Source organism: Silene latifolia, chromosome 10 (genome assembly GCF_048544455.1).
Source record: "Silene latifolia isolate original U9 population chromosome 10, ASM4854445v1, whole genome shotgun sequence".
Taxonomy (NCBI): Eukaryota; Viridiplantae; Streptophyta; class Magnoliopsida; order Caryophyllales; family Caryophyllaceae; genus Silene; species Silene latifolia.
In genome coordinates, this window is record NC_133535.1 from 9,396,916 (window position 1) to 9,422,210 (window position 25,295).

Below are 25,295 nucleotides of genomic sequence, written 5' to 3' on the forward strand. Positions count from 1 at the left end.
TATGGAAATCACTTTACCCATTAAATGACCATCTTATCTTTCTAAAATTTATGACGTCCACACAGGACATAAAAGTAATCCAATACATAAAAACATTAAAAATCTCACAAATGCTACTATCTTCTCTTATGGATTTTCTCTCTAACCTTCTTTAATACGGCCATTAAACTAACATATATTTCATTCTCTATAGTTGACGCATTCCCAAGAAAAACAAATACGGAGTATTAATTTAACCGGTTGTAAGAGAAGGTCCGAGAAGTTTATCAGGAGAAGGTCTATAGCATTCCTCTCGACAACTTAGACGACTTTGTTAGAACAATATCATTGAAGGAGATGAGGTTGTCAACACAAACTCTCAATATCCAACTATATTTTGCACCAGTGTCTGATTTAGTCCTCGTCTAGTGATATACCATAAGTATTACCGGGGGATGGGCGTTATACTGCCAAATTAATACCTACCGATACAGAAACTGCTGCAAACCTAAGAGTTGAGTGTTAACAAGAAAACATCGCAGGACCATTCTAAACCGCTTTAAGGCATACAAAATTATACTTGTACTCTAGATGGCTACGGCCTACAAGCCCCTATGTCCCGTAATGCCATCCAGAAACATACGCGTACAAAGAAAGCTCATTATAAGAAAAGGTGTACATAGACTCGATTCTTTTTAAAAGCGCAATTAGGACTACAATTCTTGATCAAACTAGAAACATATATAGCGGCGACAATATAAGGCTCCCCACCAATAATATTGCCGGTCTTTCAAGAACTTAACACTTCTTAAATCTTATCTATGTCTTCATCCTCGAATTCGATGTAGTCATCGCCAGCTTCATCATCCTCGTCATCCATCCCGCCAGTGATACCCTCATTGAGCCTAATGTTTTCAGGCAATTCACCGTATGCCTTGAGCAATCTAGCTTCGTCTGGCATGTACTTCAAGATAACATCAGCCTTGTCATCCTGTCAATCAAACGACCAACTGAAATCGCACTCTCATTTCTCAAACATGCTTCAGCACATTAATTTCATAACAAGCAACCATTGGAATATCACAAAGACAAGACAAAAATATTATTAAACCACTGCAACATAGAATAACTAACATCGTTGTTATTGAAAAGTAACAAACATAAATCATTACTCGTAATAATTCGTTGTTCATCCTTGTTCGCAATAGTAAACTACATACATTGCATTGACAGACAATCAGGAGGAAATATTAGAGCAACGATAGTTTATTGTTGCGAACACATTCTACTACTTGCAATATACCAACACGTATTTGCTCCAAAAGTGACAAGAAGTTCAGCACAAACACATTTAATTTGCCCAGTATACGTTTCTCTCCTTTGATTTACACCATCAATGTTTCAGAAAATTCCCGAAGTATAGATCTTTTACAGAAATGCAAAGTTTCACCATTAACAGCCCCAAAAAAAAACCTATCAACATTATCCCAGGCTCAAACAACCTTGATCACTATACACAATAGTTAGCATTCGACGATTTACATGCTACCAGCAGAAAACAGAATTACTGACTCCATCAATCTCCGAGCAACAGAAACCAGTACCACTACCGCAGTTTATTTCTTTGCTGTTCAATCTACATGCACAGTAACAGAAGTACTAACTCCATAATTTTGAGCGAAAGAGCACAGCAGACAGCACCACTACTACAGTTCACGACTGCAATACAATCTACAGGCAGAAAACAGACTACAGACCTACTAACTCCATAATCTCGAGCGAAAGATCACAGCACCACTAACACAGTTCATTTCTATGCTGTTCCGACTACACTACAATCTGCATGCAGAAATAGGTAGCATTCGATAATTTACATGCTACCAGCAGAAAATAGAATTACTAACTCCATCATCTCCGAGCATTTGAGCAACAGAAACCAGCACCACTACTGCACTTCATTTCATTGTTGTTCTCAATTGCAATACAATCTACATGCACAACAACAGAAGTACTAACTCCATAATCTCGAGCGAAAGAACACAGCACCACTACAACGGTTCATTTCTATGTTGTTCACAACTGCAATACAATCTACACACAGAAAACAGACCTACTAACTCCATAATCACGAGCGAAAGATCACCGCACCACTACCACAGTTCATTGCTATGCTGTTCCGACTACACTACAATCTGCATGCAGTAAACAAATTGGCCGATTTCCTTCATCTCACACACAAGAACCTCAACAGATACAGTAATCACAGTCTCTTATCCTAAATTACTCAAATTCTCCAATTTTCCGCAACGAACAATAACATTTCCCCAATAACATCATCATAAACTCAAAATCAAAACAAACACTCAATAATCTCCCCAAAAACAGCATAAAACACACAAATCAAATTACAAAACCCTAACAAATTCACAAAACTAAAGCAACAAACCTAATAATCAATCAAACACACATAAATTCAACTCAGAATCCAAAACCCTAACAAATTGACAAAAATCAAAATCAAATCGCACAAACCTGATAATCACGAAGTCCGACGAGAATAATATCACCAGCAGCAATCCAAACTTTCTTATGCATTTTACCACGAATATGACAAAGACGCTTACTATTATCAATACACTGAGCATCACATCTTCCATTACCAAGCATACGAAGAACTTGAGCGTATTCTTGACCGTCTTCCTTGAAAACAAGTTCTCGTTTTTCGTCGTCGGCTTCGTTCTTCCCTCTTTTCCTGTTCTTACCTCCCTTTCCCTTGTTCTTCGGCATTTTTTAGCGTATTTCTTATCGGCGGCGGATATTTGTTGAGTGAAACCCTAAAATCGCCGGAAAATCGATGGCGGTGATTACTGATTAGGGATTTGGATTTCTCGCTGCTTACCCAGGGTTTGTTTTATCTTCACGCGTCCTTAAACCGGCTTGAACGGCTAGTTTTGCTTATGACGATATACTCCTTCTCATCCAAATCAAAGGTAACATGGGAGGGAGCACAAGTTTTAAGAAAATAGAGAAAAAGTAAGGGTAGTATTGGAATTAAAGTAGGACCATTAGTAGTTTAATTAAAGAAGGGCCACAAATATGATGACATTTTATGTAAATAATAAGGGTGTATGAGGGGTCTTTAGTCATGTTTTTTACCAAATAAGGAATGAATAGTTTGGTTTGGATGGTCCGAATAAGGTAAGTGTTACCTTTGGTTTGGATGGGAGAGAGTATTTGACACGCCTCGAGTTTAAGACGGACAATGGCCACTTAAAAAAGGATTTGTGCATTTTGAGAAGAGTGTTGATTTTCGCAGTACACATTTTAGTCATTGTAATATACTCAGGGGTGTCTAAGGCCACGGGCAACCACGGGCGTGAGAACCGGGCCTCCGCTTTTGGTCACCATATTCCGAGCTTTTATTAATGAAGTTCAATACAAATCTCGAAGTATAATATACTTGTGCATTCATATTTGGGGCCTCATTTTTCCATGTCGCACCGGGCCTCGATTTGGTTTACGACGCCCCTGAATATACTATTGACAATTACGAGTATATCCTTTCATTTCCCCTTCCACCTTCTCTCACTAACTTCTCTCTAATCTATTCTCTCTAATTTCACATGTTAACCATGTACTACATTGATAAATAATTTTCATACCACAAATACTTATGCAATGCCTAGATAGATTATATGCTTCTTTAATAAATTATTTTGCGAACAAATCTACTACAATCATAAACGTACTGGTATTAGTGGTATACTATGGAATACATTTGTGAACAAGAAAAACAAAGTAAAAGTAAAATCCAAGCAGTAGTACAATTTACATACTACATTGAGCAAAAACGAAAAAGAAAAATTCATCCAAACTACGCTATCTAATTCAAACCCTAATATAAACACCAGATTCTTATTAAAAAGAAATATTGAACAACTAATTTGGTTAATAGATTGTAATTTACGAATTAAATACATGTTCTTCAATCAACTTAAGTTTTACAATCAATTAAATTTGATAGATTTGGGAGGGGGAGTGGTTGCACTGGGAGAGAATTAGGGTTTCTTTTGTTTTTTTTAACAAGGGTAGGTAAATGGAAAGAATTGGGTAAAAAGTACTGAAATGAGTAAAATAACTACTACGAAAATAAATTATGTTTGAGAATCACAATAGTCGTATTTGAGTTTTGCTTTTTTACCGGTCTTGTATATTAAACCGTCTTATTTTTATTTAAATTAAATTTGTTGCGATCCCAGTCTCGACTCTTAACCAAGAATTTATTAAAAATGAACAAGGCCGTATCTTTGTAAAATCAATGTCTGCTTAAAATAAGCCTTTATCATCAAGTTTTCGTAAATAAATCTCGACTGTAGCCTTTGGGGTTTGAAGCAGGAGAAAAATGCTCGATGATAACACTATGAAGTTCCCGAAATTCAGACAGAGTTGCCAATATTGCCATTACAGAACCAAACAGAATTGATACTCGAAAAACAGTGAGCACATTTACACGGCTTCCTTCTGCTATTCAGAAATATGATCAGGGCAGCCTGAATGATCAGTTCGTGTTATTAAACACACAGTTTGGCTCAACTTGATTGTTCTCAAGGACTTGCTCGGAATGAGGGTAATCATCAGGTAATAAAAGCCAAAATAAAGGAAAATGTGCGATAAGTAAAGGCGGAGAATGCAGGAAAATTCGGTGGTAATACCACTTGGTGATAATGCAATGCATTACTCGAGGGAGGAAGGTAATTATTCCTCTCCTCAGTCCTCACGTTTCCTTTATTTTGACTCCTATTATTCGAGTAATGATTATCCTCATTCCAAAGAAGCCACAGATTCCCTTAAACCCCTTGAATTTAGGAGAATTAACATCATACAAAGTTCAGGCGACAAAGGACGGGATTGACTGCTAGAAGTGCTCAAAGACGACATACTCAAGTCAGTGCCTTGATGGTAAGCTCTGCTCTTAGATGTAGGATACCATTAATGAAGTAAAGGCTGTCTTCTGCCATAAATGAAGTCCATGGTATGCCAAAAAGATTTCTGTAACCTACAGCTTTACCTCCGGTGAAAGTGTAGTTGCCCTTGTATTTGCTTTGGAAGTCTTCTGATGGCTTCGATCTGGCAGCAAACTCGTAGTCGACTGCAAATGAGACCGACCCTTTTTCTTGCATTCCAAGGAACAACCCAAAGCAATGGAAAGAGCTCTGTTGGTCCATGTTACAATGCGCTGAGAGGAAAAATCCCTGCCCACCTAAATGGAAAGCCTGCGAATAGACTCGGCCTGATGGGAAAAGATTTGCACATTCCTCCCGCTTTAAATCCAGGTAGACGACACATTGTTGTCGTGGGAGATCAAACTCAACCACCTTAACAGGCCGATACTTGTAAGCCCGCTCTATAAACCGATGGTTGGTGGAAACAGAATCCTCACCTACTAGTAATCTTTGGCGGTGTGGGGCCTCGGCTTTGAAAAACAGGGCCTCCATGACAAGCTTCGAAGAAACCTCTTGATCAAAGTCAGGGCATGTTAAGGCCTTTTTCAACTTCCGGCATGTCATATACGGGAAGCGGATGTATCGAGCAAGGCGGGTAGCAAGGATTTCACGCCGCTCTTCAATTTGAGGGTATCGAGCCCTTGACCACTTTAAGACAAAGTCGTACACAGCGTCCTCAGATGCCACCTGGAGATCGTCACTTGAAAGAACAGATTCGATTCCAGCAATCGGCAATGACAGCACCTCTTCTTGAAACCTTCACAGCACCAAAATCAATATCTCACATGAGCCACTTGATTGAGTGAAACTCGTAAACATAATGCTCATCTTTGCAATGAAAAACAATCTCAAAGATAGTACGGAGTACAAGGTGCAACATCCTAAAAAATGAATAGCCAAAACTGAAATGTTTACTACTCCGTATGTTACTATGTCTATGACACTCAACATTAGTGTCCGACAGCCGACCCTCTAGAAATAGTATGACAATTGACATTTCATTTTAAGTCAAAAATTTGTGAATTTTTCATAGAATAGTCGAGTCCAATACTTGGACAAACACCTATACACTTCTAAACAAGAATGACTTTAACATATAAAAAAAATTGATTCTTGAAAACTATTTGCAGAATGCACTTACTTGGTAATATCTTTGTAACGATCAGCAAGGTATTTCTTCGCTGCATCAGTCAAAGGCTGAACGGCTTCAGCCATTAAGACACTAGAAGGAAGATCGAGATATAGCAGAGCAGACTCGGGTGTCATGGGCATATTCCGTAGCAGATGGCTGCAGTATCTCATGCACGAAGCGACCTCAAATTTATCGGCAGCCATCAATACATCTAGCAAAGCAGTGGCTGTATTTGGAGATAAAGTGTTGCTGTACATAAAGTTCAGAAGCTCCATCAGAGCAGCTTCCTCTGTCACAAGATAATAGATTTAATAATTCAGACATAAATCATGTTTTTTTTAACAAAGGGAAAGGCATAGAGATGTCAACTAGGTTACACTGTAATGTCGTCATGAATTCATGATGGTTCTCATGACCTGGGTTCAAAACCCATCATCATAAAAACTGCCCTCGTGGCTCCCTTATACAAAAAACATACAAAAAAAGGACTAACTGTGGCTACTACAGTGGGGTGATTACAACTACTTCAGATGCATAAGTCCCTTTTTTCACAGTATATTTTCATACAATTTGAAAACGAAACAAAGCTTTCACTTTCAGAGTACTACATACGTTTCACTAGGGAAAAAAATCATACTCACTATCAGGCAAACACAAGTATAGCAGAAAGACCAAGTACTACAAGGTCTAAAACAACAACATTACCCCAATGCCTCAAGGACTCCCGCAAATTGCAAGGTAGGGGGAGTTTAGATGTACACAGCCTTTCCCATGTGCTGGCAACACAAAGAGGCTATTTACAAATGACACAAGATGAAAATTGCATCGAGAACTGCATCGAATGAGTGAAACTTCACAATAAAAAGAAGAGGAGCTAGTTTAGAAAGATCAAGTACTGAGGATAATAAAATTGTTAAGCAGGTAGTATGTAGACAAAACTGAGAGGGGAAGAAACAAATAAAAAAGCTACTCGCTCTATCTATGTCAAAAGTTCACGGCTCTTTGGGCCCAAAATTTTTGGAGTTTAAGACTCCATTCAATCCAGTTCCATATATTTGATTAAAATACTCCTCACATATATTACCCACATGTATGGAATTGAATTGAACAGAGGGAGTAATATGTAGTTATGTACTATGTAGTAGAAAATAAAAGCTGAGGAAAGATGTGGTTGTAGTTCACACTTTACAATGCCCACAAATATCAGGCACCAAGAAAATTTTCCAAAGTAGGAACTTTAAAAGTGGATAAGCAGAAAGGGAAAGTAGGAACTTCAAAGGTAGATACACACAGTAACAAGTCAAGAAGTATTAAATATTTTATCCAAAAGGATCAGCCAAATATTGGAGCATACCAGATTCATTGATACGTAGAGTTACATGCCTCTGTTCCGACTCCCTCATTCCATTAGAGAATAGCTGCAACAATAACATTACAAGTGTAAGTATACTGCCACATGGACAAGTACGAAGTGCAAATTGAGGCCTTCTGAAAAGGAAACCAACACTGCCGCATTTAGCTGCTAAGCAGGTTGGAGGTTTGGTAAGGAGGGTGTAGACTACCTTGTAAAAGAATGGACTTTTGGCCGCTAAGATAGGTGAGCTAATGTGCAAAGTTTGAACTCTAAGAATAGGTGTACATTCCATGCTCCATGAAGAATCATTGCTATTGGCACCTTCATCACCTATACCATCACCAGGAAAATATAGATTTTATAACAGCACAACTACAAATGAGCATTGGTTGTTCCGATGGGAAAACATTCTGGTAACTATTGTAAGTTATCAGCCAGTCCTGAGTTCCTGACTGTCTAACTTTGTCAAGGGCAGGCCTCTTACTCAGATCTGGTTGGAAAGATCCGACTTGGTTGTGTACGAAGTCTTGGATGCTGATGTTTTATGAAAATTCTAAACTTTTGGTTAAAAATGTTAGTATCAAAGTGTCATACTCATTCGACTATCGATAAATCGATTATCGGACAAGGGTATCTGAAATAATATAAAGAGTCGGAGTAGCATAGCCTCTCGAGTCATAATACACTGGTCTTAGTTAGCAAAAAAAAAAAAAAAAGTGGTCATGGGATTGTAAGAAGTCCTTTACACTTTGGATAAAAACAACAGAATTGTAGGAAAATGATTATGCTGTATGCCGTAAATCAAAGATCCAAATGTGGGTATTGCTCACAATTTGTAGTTAAAGAGAATGATTTCACAATGGAATCCGTAAATGGCTGCTGAGTCTTACCAAATCATCTTCACTCTGACAAAGAAGTTAACGCTGACACTTGATCTGGCAGTTCCAGACTAGACACTAAATCGAGAATACCAGTAACATTATTAACCTAGAAGTGCAACTATCCAATACCTGACAGTGGTTCTTCAATCATTGCCACTGCTTCCTCATCATCATTTTCAACCCCTAAAACATCATCAGCATCAGACTGATTCAAAACCTGTTCCTCGGCACACACGGCAACATCTGCACCTGTGACGGTAAAAAACGCACAGATGAACAAAGAGTACACCTCATTGTCTAAGCATAAGAATCATAGTACCCCTTCCGATTCTTTAGACCTCGTTTACTTTTTGCACAAGGATTAATGTTGTGAGTGGAGTGGTGGGTCTCAACAATAAAGTACAACAATAAAGTAAGGTGGTTTTACTAACAAATACAGTACATACTAAAGATCGAAATGGGACAATTCTAATGAATAGACCAAAAATGGAATATGCGGCATTTCTAACGGGGGGGAGTATATAATCACAGCAAAACTCAAAATTTATCACCAAAATCCGCAAATGCACCAGGGAAAATAACACTGAAGGGAAAGGACACGATGCTCTAGTACTAAGCACATACACGGACAAACAAAGTATCGTTAAATGTTAACGATACAAAGACATGAGGACGTTATATGCACAAACGCAACACCAAAGCACACGGAGAATTCCTAATTCCAACCAAATACAATCTAACCTTTTCCTCCTCCTCCTCTAATTAGTCTACAAAAAGGTAAACCCTCGCTAGGGTAACAATCTCAAATTCAACATTACCCTAATCTTAAACACATCCACCCATCCCGCTAGGGTAAAAATGTCAAATGCAGATATTAGGTTCATCCAAATAGGTTGCCAGTTGTCACCTATGTTACTCAACTCTTCTTCTTATTTCCTTGTGTACCCGTATCCGACACTCGTACCTCATACATGAGTATGACATTTGAACACTTCCAGCCAGATTACACAGTTTTTTCATAAAAAAAACAGCCAAGTAAGAAATTTGACACCCACCTATGTCAAACACTTCCAAGTTCCAAACAAGTCTGGATAACACAGGCTATCACTAACTCCCTTGATTAAGATTTATTCAATTTTCCACCTCAAACAAATTATTACTCAGCAACCTAGTAATTCTAACAATGAGCTATTTCTGAGTTTACTCTTGCAACCTCTAATAATTTTAACCAAAATTCCATAAAATATGGAATTGATTAAATCCCAAATACAACACGAACCCTAAGTATACTACTCCCTCCATCCCAGTTTCATTGTCTTCTTTTCCCAAATTAATTGTCCCTTCTCTATAAAAATATAGAACAGTACGGAAAAAGAGTGAACATCGATCCAATATCACCACTAGTTCCGAAATCACAACAACAACAAACATAAAGAATCCAAAAAGAAACCCATTTTTCCTCTTAGGAGTTCCAAGACAATCGTCCCATAGAAAATAATATATGCCGGAAAACACAAATTCTTGGGTAAGGCGGTCTTCTACAGGTATATTGTAAAACAAATTACATTTTGTAACTACTTCTGCTACTAATATGATCATGTTTTCTAGTGATTATACCGAAAAAGATTGAACATCCAATATCGCCCCTAATCCGAAACCACAACAACAATAATAAACACAAAGAATCCAAAAACAAACAACACAACAAAACAATCCAAAATTATTAATCACAATTAAAACACAAACCATTAACACGGTCATCATCATTATCATTATCATTATCAGCAAGATTAGCATCAACATCATTATCAATTAAACAAAGATTAGCAGCAGAACCCTTCTTCAAATCATCACGACGTCGTTTACGATGTCGAACCCAATCAAAAAGAGAAGAACAACCATCACCATCACCACCAACACCACCACCATCAATTCTCGAATCAGATGGTCCAGCCATAATCTCGATCCGTAAAATCCTATCTGAGAAATTACTATCATTAAACGCAAACCCGAAGTTGCCTTCTCGTGGCGATTTCTCGAATTCGGGCTCCATTACTGTTCTCGGGTCGAATAAATCTTTGTTCATCTCTCGCATTGATTTTCCCCTCTTTCAATTTAGGGTTTTGAGTTATACAGGTGATTTGATGAATTGGGGATTTTAAGAAACCCTAGAAAATTGATTGAGGTGAGGTAGTTGAAGATGAAGAAGAAGGTTTGTTGTTCAATGTATTCTTCTTCTTCTTCTTTCCTCTGACCTCTCTATCTATAAGAATGACTAGTGTCCAATTTTGTTTTCTGAAAATTATATAAACGTTTTTTTTATTTTTTTAACGTGTGCCCAATTAATAAGCCAAATATGGAGAAATGAAATTTAAAATGTTAAATGATTTGGTATTATCTTCTGAAATTGTATATGTATTTTGTGAAAAAAAAAATGTATGAGATGTTTTTCACATGTATATATTATGAATTTATTGATATTTTAATACGTAAGATCGTCTGGTGTAAGAAAAATCGTTTATGATTTCGCGTAAATGAATTGATATGGATTGAAATGAAATATTTTGCAAGTATATCAAATTGGATATGTAGATAATCAAATCGTGGTAGATTATTTGAGGTGTTAAAATGTATGTGTACTCGTAATTGTTTTTATTTGCGTAAGAAATACTCGTAACATCACGTACGTAATGTCGAGTTGGGTTCGACTTTCGAGAAGCAGATGGCGGCTAGTTAGGTGGGTAAAATCTTGGTTGATTACCTTAGGTTACTAGGTTAGGGGCGATAACGAGTCGGGTCGAGTACGAGCTTGACCTTACTCGACTTGTGCTCATGATGCAAAAATCGAACTCGAGCTTGCTCGAACAAATTGTGCTCATTATCAAGCATGTAAGCTTAACCTTGAGCTCGAGCTCAACTCAAACGGTTACATTTTCGTCTTTTTCTTTCTATACTTTGAATAACAAGATTAGAAGGTTATTATTTAAAAATATTGGACAAATCAATGAGAATATTTGATTGGTGATACAACTATATAATAATGATAAAATATTTTTACGAAATAAGAGCAAGATCTTATCCGATCACACAAATTTGAGCCGCTCGCGAGCTTTTAGAGCCGACGTTAGCTCGGCTTGTTAAGCTCTCAAGGCGAGCCAGAGCCCGAGCCAAATTTTGACCAAGCTTAGCTCGAGTTACACGTAAGCTATCTCGTCTCGCTATCACCTATACTCTAGGTGTTGGTTTAGTTTAGGGATTATGAGAGGGTATTTATGATCTACGTACATAGTATTAAACCCGCTAGCAATAAAACTGTTCTTGTGGTCCTTTTTGTACGAGAAAAAATTTTTGATTAAGTAATTGTCAATTGTATAAGAAGAGATCGTCTCTTAATAACTTATCACAAAATTTTATTTGTGACGGCACGTATCCGTCATTTTGGAGTGACGAATACCATTTTCCCTCACAAATGACCCAAATAGAGGAGAGAGGGAAGCACATGGGGGTGCCCCACCTTTTCCCCCTATCCGTTTTGTAAGTGACATTATCCGTCATTTGCTCCGACCCGTCTTCACCAAGACTAATTGATAACTTATTGAGAAACCATCTCACTCAATACTTTGTGTTATGTATAAGAAATCAGTCCGTCTTGCTTCAAACCGCAAGATCCGTCTGAAACAATAAGACCTCTCACAAGTGGAAATCACATGGGTGGTGGGACACCCCATGTGCTTTCCCACTCACTTCCTAAATGGATATTTTGTGAGAGGAAACGGTCCGTCTTATTATTTCAGACGGATCTTGCGGTCTGAAATAAGAATTTGTGATAAGAAATAAGCAAATGGCGGAAATATTTTGAGAATGATAATAACGACCAATTCAACTACCTGTCAAGTGTCAACACTAGAAAAGTCTCTTAACCAAAGATTAATTGTATTTGCTAGAATGGTGGCTGGGAAATTTCTTAAAATTTGCAAAGTTTAATTGAGAGCTTGACGTTTGAATAATCATCTATAAAAGTCCAGCAAAAAACAACTGAAAAGAGAAAAAGAGGTTTAAATCTCGAGTCCATCGATTAATAAGTCGGACAAGTACAAAAGTATTGAATAGAAAATCACAAATTAAAAAACGGGGAATATTTTATAGAAATTTGTACATAAATAAATGGGGAAGTGGTGATTGACCCCCATAACTCTTAGCAATTGTGAAATCGACCCCCATAACTTTTAATTAGAGTAATTTAACCACATAACTTATACATAAAGTGCAATTTGAACCCAATTCAAAATGTATCTTATATCTCCCATTGAAATCAATATCTCCTCAATTTCTCACCAAAAAAATATAACTAAAAAATATTATACTCTCCATATACGTATAAAAATACAGATTTTCCATAAATGGTTGTTTCTTCATAAACATACACATTTTCAAACTTCTGTAACAAAATAAAATAAAATCAAAGCAGCAGCCATAAGCAAAACTCCCATGTCGTCAAGTCTTAGCAAAGGTAATCCAATTAAGTTTTTGTCTTGGTGTGTATTCTCCTTGTATATATAGAAATTCCTATTATCGATCAATAATTGCCTTATTCACTTGATTTGTAGTATGTAATTAGGGTTACCAAATCTGCAAACACAATCAATAAGAACAATAATCAATTTTCTCCATAGTAAAATTAATTCCAGATGTAATTCAACAACAATATTTACTTTAAAGCTACCACTATGTATTTATAATTTGATTTTCTGCATAGGAGCACAATTAAACTCTTCGTATTATTCACCTTTATACTTATTAGTGTTTCATATTTGTACTAATAGATGGTGCAAATCTCATCACTTGTCTGTGTTACCATGGAGGGACTATTATAGGCAAGGATGACACATTCGAGTATGTGGGTGGAACTTGTCTCGAGAGCACTTTAGATATATTAAAATTATCTTTGGAAAACGTAAACACCATGGCTAAGAAGTTTTACGGACACCCGGGAGCAACATGTTTTTATCGCATTAAAGGTGTGGGTATGCAAATATTATGCGATGAAGAAACTTTAGAAGAGCTGCATATAGAAGGGGTTACACATGGGGTCATTGAGTTGTATTTGGATGGAGAAACTCTTGAGGAAGTTAATGTGAGAAATGATTTCTCATGTGATGTTAGTCTCAGCAATACGTTTGAGATTCCAGTACAAGTCAGTGATGTAAAAATGACTCAGACTCGGGATGATCATCATGAGAATATTGCAGAAAATGAATATGAGGAGGTATGCTGGAGTGATCCCGAGGAAGTTATTGATAACGATGATGCTGGCAGCAGTGATGATGAGTTTATTGAGGTGCAAGAAAAGAAAAAAAATGGATTTTGCAAAGAAATTCGTCCGGAAAAACTCAAATCATGAAACATAAAGAAATAGAAGGACAAAAACAAAGGATTGGAGGGATTAAGGATGACTATTGGGGGGTAGATGAGGATGATTCTGAACTAGGTGAGCAAGAAAATTTTTACGAAAGAGAATCCGATGATGAAAATCCATTTAGCCCAAGTGACAAGAAGAGAGTTGTGAAGTTGATGAAAAATGTGGGTGGCCTACGTATGACCATGATACACCATTTGGTTCTGTGCAACTTGAGTTGGGACAATTATTTGACAAAGTTGACGAGCTTAGAAAAGCACTAATCTACTATAGTTGTCAGACACATAATGCTTGGATCTATTGTCATAATGAACCAAAGAGGGTGCTTGTGAAGTGTAGAAGTTATCCGAAATGCAAATGGAAATTAAGTGCCAGATATTCAGAAGAATATAAATGCTTGCAGATAAGATTTATCAAAGACATTCACACGTGCGCACCGACCAAGATTAATAAAAGGGTTAATGCGAATTTTTTAGTCGAGGAGTATCAAGAGAAACTCCTTAAACATCCAACGTGGAAGTTGAAATTATTAATAAAGGATGTGGAGGACACATATGGCATAACGGTTTCCAACGCATTATCTGCGTGTGCAAAGGTGGTGGAGAAGCAATATACATCCCTAAGAGACTATATGTATGAGTTAAAAAGATCTAATCAAGGGACTCAAGTTTTTTTAGTCTTGAAACCTCACATATTAAGGCCTATTCCTCAATTCCATATGTTTTATATATGTTTCCTGCCTTTACAGAAAGGATTCTTAAATGGTTGTCGTAGAGTACTGGGTTGGGATGGTGCATTCCTTAAAGGCTATTTTAAGGGTGAATTGCTTTGTGCAACTGCTAGGGACGCCAACAATCAGATGTTTCATGTTGCGTGGGCTATAGTTGAATCAGAATCTAAAGAAAGCTGGTCTTGGTTTCTTGAGCATCTCATTGAAGATTTAGATATGCAAACTGGAAATAAATGGATGCTATTATCTTATCAACAAAAGGTGTGTGTTAGTATAATTCTCTATATTTCTCTATTTTTAGCTATGATATTGCTTATATGTTATAATATATTACTCTATTTTTCTACAGGGTTTACTCCCAACAATAGCGAAATTGCTACCTGAAGCGGAGCATAGGCTATGTGCAAGACACATCTTTACTAATTGGATCAAAGTTATTAAAGGCGCTCCCTTGCACAAGTTATTTTGGAAAGCAGTGAAATCCTATACCGATGAGGGGTTCAATGATGCAATGGATGACCTAAGGCAGCTAAGCCCAAAAGCTCACCATGAAATGTGCTCAAGAGACGTGAAAAGATTTTGCAGATGCTTTTATAAACGATGGGCATGCACTGGAGTTACTTGCAACAATATGGCGGAGACATTTAACTCATGGATTCTTGAATCTAGGGAGAAGCCTATTTTAACCATGCTAGAAGAAATAAGAAGAAAGGTTATGTCTAGGATGGTGGAAAAAAAAGTACAAGCTACCAAATGTAGTACTAGCATTGTTACACCTAAAGTAAGAGCAATAATAAATGATCAAATGCAAGCTACGAGAAATTGGAAAGCTATCGAGGCAGGCCCAAATGTGTATGAAGTGGGGCATACTCATAGTAGTGCATTGACATTTGCGGTCAGGCTAGATAAAAGTACATGTACATGTAGATATTGCGATGTGAACGGAATTCCTTGTGAACATGCAACAACTGCTATATGCCTGAAGAATGAAAATCCAGAAAATTATGTTGCATTTTGGTACAGCAAAGAAGCTTATGAGTCATCCTATGCATTCTCTTTGGAGCCCTTGAATGGCCAAAGCATGTGGAAGAAAATTGATGGGAGTGTAATTTTACCAAGTGATCCTAGACTCCTAGAGTCAAATACGGAAGACCTCCTAAAAAAAGAAAAAAGATCATATGGGGAAGGCAAGCGCAAAACATATGCATATAGGATTCCAAGAGGAGGACAACAATTATGCTCAAACTGCAAGGAGTCTGGACATAAAAGTAGCACTTGTAAATATAAAGTACATGTACACAGCAACTAAGGATCAAATCTCGCTGATTGGAATACCGCCACCACTAGTCTGGGCACATTTCAGTTGACTCAATTATCTGCATTTCCATTTCTCTATTTAGGCATCAATAAGACAAATATCTATTTAGGCTTCTTAAATTATAAAGACCTTGTTAAGTGCAATTTTGACACAAGTATCTATTGTTGTTAAATATCCATTGTTGTTGATGTAGTTAAATACCAGTCGATAACTACAGTACAAAAACTTACAGGACCAGACCAGCACTCATATCAGTAAATTGACCACAGTTTACACAATTAACAATTATAGTATGAGAGCATAATGAGTCATTGCCCCAAGTCCCCAAGACCCCTAAAGGAAGATGTGTAAGGGTAAGTAATTTGAGAGAAGCCAAGTTCAGTGGACTCATGAACCCATCCATATGTGAATGCCAATTTTATTCATCAAGTTGCTCCCGACTTTGCAGAAAACCATTGAATTGCTTGTCATTATGCTCCTTAAAACTTTATTCTTCTCCACACAATATTAATAGTTGAATTAGGCACAAATCTGTTGGTGATTTAAGAGTAATTATCGGTTTCATTTTGCGTAATTAAGGTTGGTTCGTTAGTGGGTAATTTCTGAATAATAAATTGCAAGTTCGGGAAAATACAGAGAGTATACTTGCATAATTATTTACGGAATTACGGTTTAGTATTCGGACGAATGACTATGACGGGGGTTTAATTGATTAATTTCAAGGGAAACTAATTCAACGTATTCCTGATTCTGAAGAGTTGCAACTCTTCAGAATAACTTCCCTCCCTTCCCTGTTTTCCTCTCTATATAAACAAAGAGAAAGAGAAGAAGCAATAGAGAGAAATTTCTTCTGACATCAACAAACGTTTAACAAACTACACACAATATTTCTATATTACGTCTCTGATCTTTGAGTGCCAAAGACAGAGGGGACCGTCTTATCTCAGTAGAAAAATTCGGTATAACCCAGGCACAAGAATAAGGGTCGAATTATTCTATTAGGAAAGCAAGAGTCGATTCGGTTTGTTTTTGTTTGTCAAATTTATTGTTCGTAATAATCAATCCCCTAACAAAATCTTTTAAATTCTCACAAAATGATCTCCTTGAAAACAATAGTTACCTCAAAAGGTACCAATAATCAGTATAGGGACATGGATTGAGATCACAAAGCTATAACAAATAACAGTACCCCGATCGAAATCACATGATGAACCAGAAGTCTAGGGAAATCAAGAACATATGCTACTTCTCTGAGACCCGCAAAAAAATTATAGAACTAGAACAAGAATTTTACTTGTGTTTGTGACATTACCTGCAAGAATCCTTTCCAGCTCCGACGGTTCAATTTGCTCAATTCGATCAATCAAGCCCGAGGGTTTAGCTATTGAGGTATTTTGAGCTCCGTAAATGTGTTGTAGATCATTCCTTGGACAGTCCCGATACCGATTTATACAGTAAAATGGTAGAAATTGAGATGATTTGGGGTAAAAATTAGGTTTTGGGTTTACTTAGTAAATGAAAGAGAAAGGGAGTGATATAGCTACTTGTGAATTAATAGCTTTAGCAAATTGAACGGGTTTATATTCACTTTATGTATAAGTTATGGGATTAAATTACTCTAATTAATTAAAAGTTATGGGGGTCGATTTCACAATTGCTAAGAGTTATGGGGTCAATCACCACTTCCCCCATAAATAAGTAATCACATTGCTCATATTTCGAGCCACATACATAAAATGAATTTTCGCGCCACATAATTAAAAATGAATTAACGCATCTAACTTAAAAGATTTTATAAACTCCCACATATCCACAAATTTTTTTTTCTTCATCCCTCAATCTCCTTAAAAGAGTATTTTTTTTTGTCTTAACGAATCGTGCACCTAGTTGCATTACAATAGAGGGGAGGATTATTCGAATTTATGACCTATTATTCATAATAAGTCCGTCGTAACCACTAAATTAAGACATCTTCACTATCTCCTTCAAAGAGTATGGCAATGAATATTTAGTACTCTGTGATAAGGGTACACATTCGCATCTCTCTATGGCAATCTTCTTTGGCCTTAGAGCTACTTTTGGTCTCTGCATTGTAGAAAAACATAAAATATGGTTTGTCATAATAATGATATATTAAAATTAGAAAATTGAGATAGTGTCACCCGATGATATTGACCTAGTAAAGGTATTTGACCAAGCTTTAAAAGTGCTTTTGTAACTGAAAAAATACTAGTTAGGCCAAATACCCTAAATAATGGAGTTTTAAAACTCCTTTAAAAAAAAGTCAAAAACTAATAACTTACCCCCAAAAGTAGAAGTAGGTATTTTCTACTTTTCACATAAAGTGCCAAAAATTCATTTTCATTACTTATGCGTTTTTTCTCTCTCTAGAAAACCATTACTTCTTTATATATGTTGTACCTCCACTTTTTGTCTTCTATGTACAATATTTGCTTCTTTCCTGTCACATACACTATTAAAGTACCGGGTGTATAAAATTATAGTTTTGATTAGCTTCTTTTCTCACACAATATTGGTTGGCATAATTTTGATTTGATAAGGGTGTGTAAAATTATACGGAGTAAATTAAAGGGTAATTATAAAGTTTTAGTATGATTGACAAGTGATTACATAAAAATTTTAAACGTTGATTTTTATTCAAATGATGAATCTATAAATAATATGGTTAATGAAAAAAGCAAAAAAAAAAGCTGGATGGAAGTAGTTAGGCCAAACATATAATTTTATAAGAAACCGCTTTTATTCCTTTTAAAAATGAAAAGTTATTTTACACCGGCCAAACAACACCAAAATATACTTATGAATCTATAATTATGATAAATAAACATGCAGATAAATAAGACCAAAAAATATTAACAAAAGATGTAATAAAAAAGTGTGTGGAGAACACGAGAGCTCCCTTCACTCCAACCCAAAAAGATCGAGGTAACCACAACTCCTAAATCATGCAAACCCAAAAAGAGTGCATCATTATATATCTATGCACTTTCAATAGGTATTCATGATCTAGCAGTTGTGGTATTTACCTCGTTCATTTCTTTTCAGCTTTGGAGCAAGAGAACTCTCATGGACTCACTTTCTCCTCATCAAATTCCTAAATACGGAATAAATCAAAAGAAATATATATACATAACCCGCATGTGTACGAAATAATAGTATTTCAAACACTCGGACATAAAATCAAATTCGCGACTACTAGATTTGAAGGTGGGATGTTTTCCCCCAAATCGACTCGACTTGAATATATAGTACTCCATGTAGTAAAGGGTAGGATTATTGTACTAGATTTGGATGCTAACAAAAGATATTTTTGCTTACGTTGATCTGATATCGTATAACGTTTTATTAATGAATTGTCTTTTTATATAATTTGTACATATTACGAGTATATAATTATTTAAAGCGATGAATCACGGTATTACTTTCCTTTTTCAACTATGATATTATCTCGATTATGGATGGTCCTTACAAGAATCGTTTAAGATTGTTAGGAAATTAGTATCTTGGATGATATTTTTCTACATATAAACATTCAGATTTTTAAATCTGTACCAAAGAAGGAATCACATATGACAGTTACAAAGAATTTATTATATTGAATAGAATATCGATATCAATCTAACCAAAACCGATATAATCTAGTTTACTCTTATAAAATCGAGAACATCGAATTATCGATCTTACGCTTTGACAATTTGATACGTCTTATTAATACTATTTTCATGCTCCTTTGAAGAATACTCCTATAATGGTTTTAACTCGCGATTTATTAGACGTAAGCATCCCGATAGTTAATGAGTTAGTAACCACTTTTGGAGAAAAAAAAAGGGTAAATGTTAATAGCAGTTTGATGTAATAAATACATTTTATTTTCTTAAAACAAAAATACTTGCATTATAATTCTTCGTATGTTGATTTGTCGTAAATCGTCATTATAATAAGAACAAAAATCCATCATAAAGACATTATGTCATCATCCAGTGCCTTAACCCTCCCCCTAAATTTCAGGGTACAAGGGTTTGTTTCTGTGGTAGACTATGCGACAAGAATCTAGTACATCAGATGTATACTCCACTAGTAAACTGTGTGATAGGTGTATGAATTTAACTCTTGGATGAACAATTTTCACATAAAGAAAACACTCTTGGATGAATTTAAAAGTTGAAACAAGTTCATAACAAATTCAATTTTACAGGATCAATATTATCTCAGTTAGCTACAGTAGTAGTTATATTGCCAAAACCCCGAATTTGGGTGGATTTTAAACAGAAACAAGAGTTAGGTTCCTCAGCTTTTTTGCCAAGGATGATCTAGAGCTGAAGAATTAGGACGGTTTCAGGGACACCGGAATGTCAGTCGCCAGCTGAACCGCTAAAATGACAACTTTGTCGATAATTAGTCAAGGCTTGTCTCAGACAGGTTCATAAAGCCCCACCACATGGCCATCAAGACACACCGCTGCAACCTACAATAAATGCAAAAGCATAAGAACTATCGAATTTGTAATCCATAGCTTCGTTCTAAGCTGATCATTGGATATTTAAGGCACCACAAGTATATTATGTTTGAAGTAACAAAGCTTGCCATGAGTTTCATGCTTCATGGGACCGTCTAGTTCTGAACCCAAGTACCCAACTCGGTGATGTCTATGACTGTAAAGGACAATAGTGAAGAATACCCCTTCTGCACAACCGGCTCACTGCAATACCAACATAAGCCGTTAATCACTAAAGATTAGTTGCAAGAGACCATAAAGGCCATAAATGTGAGATGGTTGCTGGTTCCATATTTGATTCTTCCTCGGATAACATTTTCAGCTGTATAGCTCTTATGTCATGTCCCTGGCTTAAAGCAGTCCGATTTGTCTTCCTGCAAAATGCTTCTCATGTGATTCAAATTTTAGCACCTTTTTGTTTTTCTTGCTCTTCTTCTTTGATTGAGCCACAGCCATCAGAGATCAAAAAAAGGAACTTTGTAATTACACACAAGTCTTAAACCTAATCTCACAGTAAAGATTTCAATGAAAGTAATGTCCCCTAGGCAGTAGATCTCTCTCTCTCTCTCTCTCTTTCCTATAAAGTTCTGCATTTCCCCCAATCCCGTAAAGACCTCACTATGGTTCCATAGGTAACTATATCTGGCTGAATGCCTAGCTTAACGAAAGCTATGCCTAACAACTTAACAGCTTGGGGAAGTTGGTTATTGTGCACAAGGTCATTGATTAAAGTTGTACAAAAAATTAAACCAGGCTTAAAGGGTAACCAAGTTTAAGTGACTTAGCAAGGAGAGAAAAGCCGAAATAAACATGGCCTAAGTGGCAGTAACAATCAACACGGCCTAAGTGGCAGTAACAATTTTCTTTATGATGCAATCCTCCAAAAACAACTTATAATCAGAAAAATAGAAGATACTTTATATTGCCTAGCTTCTTATGTACAGTATTTTTTCATCTGGAGTTCAGCTGAAATGAGAGTCATTAGCATCCAATTTTTTGCATACAAACATGAACAAATAACTGACAAGAATTAAAAATTATGCAAATGCAACAAAAGAAGGTAACAAAGTTCTGAAGGGTTCCACCGGCAACCTCATCAGCAAATCACATACTTTGCGGCCATATAATTTGAAACTGGTTAAAATAAAGGGTAATTTGATAACTTATACCTTGAATAAGTCACTTTTTTAAATCTTATACCTAAGATAATTTTCTTTAAAATCTTATACCTAAACTAACATTTTCTTCCAAATTTGATACCAAATCTGAAAAAAAGCCTTGAATTGGCAATCTTACCCTTACTAATTAAACATTGTCATCTTTTGCCTCACCTATTAACACACACATCCACGATTATCACCACTAAAGTCCATCAAATTACTAAGGGTAAAATCGTTAATTTAGGGATTTTTTAAAGATTTGGTATCAAGTTTAGAAGAAAATGTTATTTTAGGTATAACATTTTAAAGAAAATTATCTTAGGTATAAGATTTGAAAAAGTGAGTTATTCAAGGTATAAGTTATCAAATTACCCTAAAATAAATTTGTTACTTCGTATTTCATGCGCAACAAGAAAGTAAAAGAGGATTACTAATTACCTGTTGACTTTTGCGGGACAATCTGCCTCAGAGGTTAATCGTAGGTCTAATCTATTTAGATCTGCTCCCTTCTCTTTTACTTTCTTGATCTTCTATTTGACATAGCTCAGCAATAACACTGATCGTAGTAGACCGCTTCCTCCTATTTCTTTGCCACATATGTCAACACTAGCTGCCCAAACCTTTTTATTTCATCCATATTTTCCTTCCACCAACATTCACAACACCCAGTAACTTAAGAAAATAAGAGTGCCAGTAAACTTTGTTCGGTGGTTGAATAGTTTAAGACAAATAAAGGAATTTCAACTTAGGACCCTAAAAAGCATGCTGTATGTGGTCAACTCTTCGCATTCGGTGTTGAAATGGTCATGTTATATGTATGTGATAGTCAAATGCACATTACGAATATAGCCAAAACACAATATTTCAGAAATGTACCTAAAGAATGGTTTTATCATATTTCCGCAGAAGTTATCACTAAGTCAATTTCGAAACTTCTACAGAAACTCTGGGTTACCATGAGATAAATGGTTAAAAAACAATGAAAGAGAGTATCAGCCATGAAGCCCTCGTTAACCATTATATAATGGTAACATAATACAATTGGCAACTCCTCAATGACCTCCCTAATATCAACATCTTGGCTCCCCTGCAGAAAAGTCACCGTCACTAATACCAGCAACTCAGCCCTCCTGCATCTGAACCATCTGTCAGTCATTGGAACTTCAATCTCAGTACAAGTAGCAATTTACATGACATTCCTTCAAATAAAAGAACTCAGACACTACTACATTCTGAGTCAGGTGTTAAAAATACGCAAATGACGTTTCTGGTGGGTTAATAGGTAGGATGTTATTGTAGTAAAGGATAAAAGACTTAAAAACAAGTAACACAACACAACCACAGTAGTATTAATCCCAGAATAAAGTGGTTAGATTAAAGGCTTACATTTTGAGATGCAGGTAAAAAAACTTGCAGCTACTTTTTTCCTAAGCAGGAAAGTATCACCAAGGAGTTCATTATTCACGGATTACCTCGCCCATATTATAGCCAAGGCTCTTAACATCAACACTGATTTAGGAAAGATAATAATTTTTTTTTTTTGTAAATGACAAGACTTGCAGCCATAACAGAAGGACTCATTCTCCTAACTCGTGAGATTTCTTATTTGTTTTTAAGAGTGCAAATTTTTTTCGTTCTTCTATTGGAAAAACAAATGTGTAGAGAAACTAAAGACAAAAATGTGTCTTTTTTGTCAAATACTCAAATCATGTCTGTGTACTAAACAAAAATATTCCTAGCAAAATATTAAGCTTTAGTCTGTCACAACAGAAAACTCCCAACAATTTTAGAAAATAAGATAGCCACTAGCCAGTAGTCTTTGTTTAGTGAATGAAGAGTGAGGTATAGCGGTTCCCCTTTCCCGGTGAAAAATCCCGAAAAGATTGAATCTTCATAACCCTCCGCGAGTACAAACGTAAGACATTTAGACTCGGCCCACTGCAAGAGTAAAAATAACATAACCTTGTGCAAAAGTTGGGAATACACCATTACTCGGACTCTCAAGTCCCAACTGAACTAAATAGCAACAAAGAGTTGCACAAGTAGTACACGATATCCAATAAAATGATAGAATAAGTCTCAAATCATGACATACAGTTGTTAACAGGTCTCCGATGAGCATTTAACAGGTCTCCGATGAGCATAAAATGTTCTACGACTTGGTACCAAACCCCTGGATAAGAGATCAGAAACAAGGTTTTCTGCATCTTGAACATGGCCAGCCTCACACAAACCATCTATGAGAATGTTATAGAGCACTATGTTAGGGGCAATCCCATGCTCACACATTTCGTGCAATATGTCAAGGGCTTTGTCAATCCTATGATGTTTAACAAAACCGTTGATCAAAGTAGAGAAAGTCACAACATCGGGCTGACAATTGCTTTTGACCATCAAATCCAGGAGATCTCTTGCCTTGTCCATTTGGCCACACAAGCAATATCCATTCATTAAAGCGCTATAAGCAACTACATCAGGAGTCAATCCTCGTTTAATCATTATCGGTAATATGGCTTCTGCATCATCAGTCATCTTGTCCTTGCAATACACGTCAACCAACATGTTATAAGTAGCAACATTCAGTTCAATGTTGCTCTCCATCATCTCAACCAACATTTCCTTAGCCTCTCCCTTACAACCTAGATTGAACATACCTCGTATCATTGAGTTATATGTGAACACATCTGGTTTGATGCCCTCAGTTTTCATGACTGAAAAGAGGTTGAGGGCTTCCGTTACCAACTTGTCTTTCAAAAGACCGTCAATAAGGGTATTATAGATGACAATGCTAGGCTTACAACCGTTAGGGTGAGAATTCATTCGGCGGAGCAGGTGGAGAGCGCCGGCATTGTCCCCAATCCCACAAAGACCTTTTACCATGGTACCATACGTAACTATATCTGGCTGAATGCCAAGCTTAACGACAGCTACATCCAACAACTTAATAGCTTCCCGAAGCTGGTTGTTATAAACGTGGCCATTGATTAAGGTGTTAAACAAAATTAAATCAGAGTCAAAGGGGTAACCAAGTTTTAGAGACTTGGCAAGGAGAGAATACCCAAAATCGACACGGCGCAAGTGGCAGTAACAATTAGCGAGGATGCTCATGGATTGTAAATCGGGTCGGATACCGGATAAGTCGAGATGCGAAAAGAGAGAAATGACGGTATAGTGAGAATGCAGTCGTTTGTGTTTAAGCATGGCGGTAAATAACCTGCTAAAATCGACAATCGAGGGTTTGGGGACAAGAGACATCATTTTGTGGAATAAATTAATGGGAAATTGGAGATCATCAAACCCTAATCGACAGCTTTTTTTAACATAATTCATAAATTTACAAGGATCATGTATAAATATAGGCTTACCATTAGCAGAATTGCAGAAATAACGGGGATTGAAATGCAAATGAGGGTGAAATCGAAACCCTAATTTAGAAAAAGGGGAAGACATTTTTCCAGAAAAAAAGGAGAAAAGAGAAGAAGGAATGAATAATAGAAAGGTTGCAGAAAATTACCAGAATACGGCGTAAGATTTGCAGAAGAAAAGTGTAGTAGTTTAGTGAACACCAATTAGGGATGGCAATGGATCTGGTACCCGGATCGGATTCTGATGGGCTTTATATGGATCTCATTTTTATAGACGCGAATCACGCGATGGATGAGTCGGAAAATGAGTCTAGAAAAATTTATGTGGGTATGGGTGGATCTTATCGCTAAGACCCGACCTTACCTATGAACCCATATTATTTATTTTTTATTTTATTTTTAAATATATAAGAATAACTTGAGTTTTTTTTTTTCGAAGGA

The 25,295-nt window shown here is 36.4% G+C and overlaps 3 protein-coding genes across 12 annotated transcripts; all 3 read right to left on the reverse strand.

Annotated features, from left to right (window-relative positions):
- Positions 1-309: 309 nt before the first annotated feature.
- On the reverse strand, positions 310-2,947 carry LOC141605002 (eukaryotic translation initiation factor 1A-like). Its single transcript, XM_074423622.1, has 3 exons — positions 2,512-2,947; positions 466-970; positions 310-388 (listed from the first exon to the last, which is right to left on the reverse strand). The coding sequence occupies exons 1-2, from the start codon at positions 2,764-2,766 to the stop codon at positions 788-790; spliced, it is 438 nt and encodes a 145-aa protein (XP_074279723.1). The 5' UTR covers positions 2,767-2,947; the 3' UTR covers positions 310-388; positions 466-787.
- A 1,417-nt stretch (positions 2,948-4,364) lies between these two features.
- On the reverse strand, positions 4,365-10,663 carry LOC141605003 (BTB/POZ domain-containing protein POB1-like). 2 transcript variants are annotated; one of them, XM_074423623.1, is made up of 6 exons: positions 10,096-10,663; positions 8,479-8,598; positions 7,677-7,798; positions 7,469-7,532; positions 6,124-6,403; positions 4,365-5,739 (listed from the first exon to the last, which is right to left on the reverse strand). In XM_074423623.1, exons 1-6 carry the CDS (start codon positions 10,442-10,444, stop codon positions 4,920-4,922), a joined length of 1,755 nt encoding a protein of 584 aa, XP_074279724.1. In that variant the 5' UTR covers positions 10,445-10,663; the 3' UTR covers positions 4,365-4,919. The 2 variants fall into 2 exon arrangements, with proteins under 2 accessions (XP_074279724.1, XP_074279725.1); XM_074423624.1 differs by having other exon boundaries at positions 10,186-10,629.
- Positions 10,664-19,987: 9,324 nt separating this feature from the next.
- LOC141605004 (uncharacterized) lies at positions 19,988-24,997 on the reverse strand. 9 transcript variants are annotated; one of them, XM_074423633.1, is made up of 3 exons: positions 23,585-24,997; positions 20,419-22,625; positions 19,988-20,299 (listed from the first exon to the last, which is right to left on the reverse strand). In XM_074423633.1, the coding sequence occupies exon 1, from the start codon at positions 24,937-24,939 to the stop codon at positions 23,590-23,592; it is 1,350 nt and encodes a 449-aa protein (XP_074279734.1). In that variant the 5' UTR covers positions 24,940-24,997; the 3' UTR covers positions 19,988-20,299; positions 20,419-22,625; positions 23,585-23,589. The 9 variants fall into 9 exon arrangements, with proteins under 9 accessions (XP_074279734.1, XP_074279732.1, XP_074279733.1 ...); XM_074423631.1 differs by having other exon boundaries at positions 20,419-22,634; XM_074423632.1 differs by having other exon boundaries at positions 22,876-24,997.
- Between the last annotated feature and the right edge of the window lie 298 nt (positions 24,998-25,295).

Excerpts from the sequence above, each read along its gene's own strand:
- LOC141605004 (XM_074423633.1), bottom strand. The coding sequence starts at position 24,939 with ATGTCTTCCCCTTTTTCTAAATTAGGGTTTCGATTTCACCCTCATTTG.
- LOC141605003 (XM_074423623.1), bottom strand. The coding sequence starts at position 10,444 with ATGCGAGAGATGAACAAAGATTTATTCGACCCGAGAACAGTAATGGAG. Across the intron at positions 7,799-8,478 it reads GATTGAAGAACCACTGTCAG|GTGATGAAGGTGCCAATAGC; the intron begins GTATTGGATAGT and ends GTGATGGTATAG. Across the intron at positions 5,740-6,123 it reads CGTTACAAAGATATTACCAA|GTTTCAAGAAGAGGTGCTGT; the intron begins GTAAGTGCATTC and ends GGTGCTGTGAAG.
- LOC141605002 (XM_074423622.1), bottom strand. The coding sequence starts at position 2,766 with ATGCCGAAGAACAAGGGAAAGGGAGGTAAGAACAGGAAAAGAGGGAAG. Across the intron at positions 971-2,511 it reads TCGGACTTCGTGATTATCAG|GATGACAAGGCTGATGTTAT; the intron begins GTTTGTGCGATT and ends TTTGATTGACAG.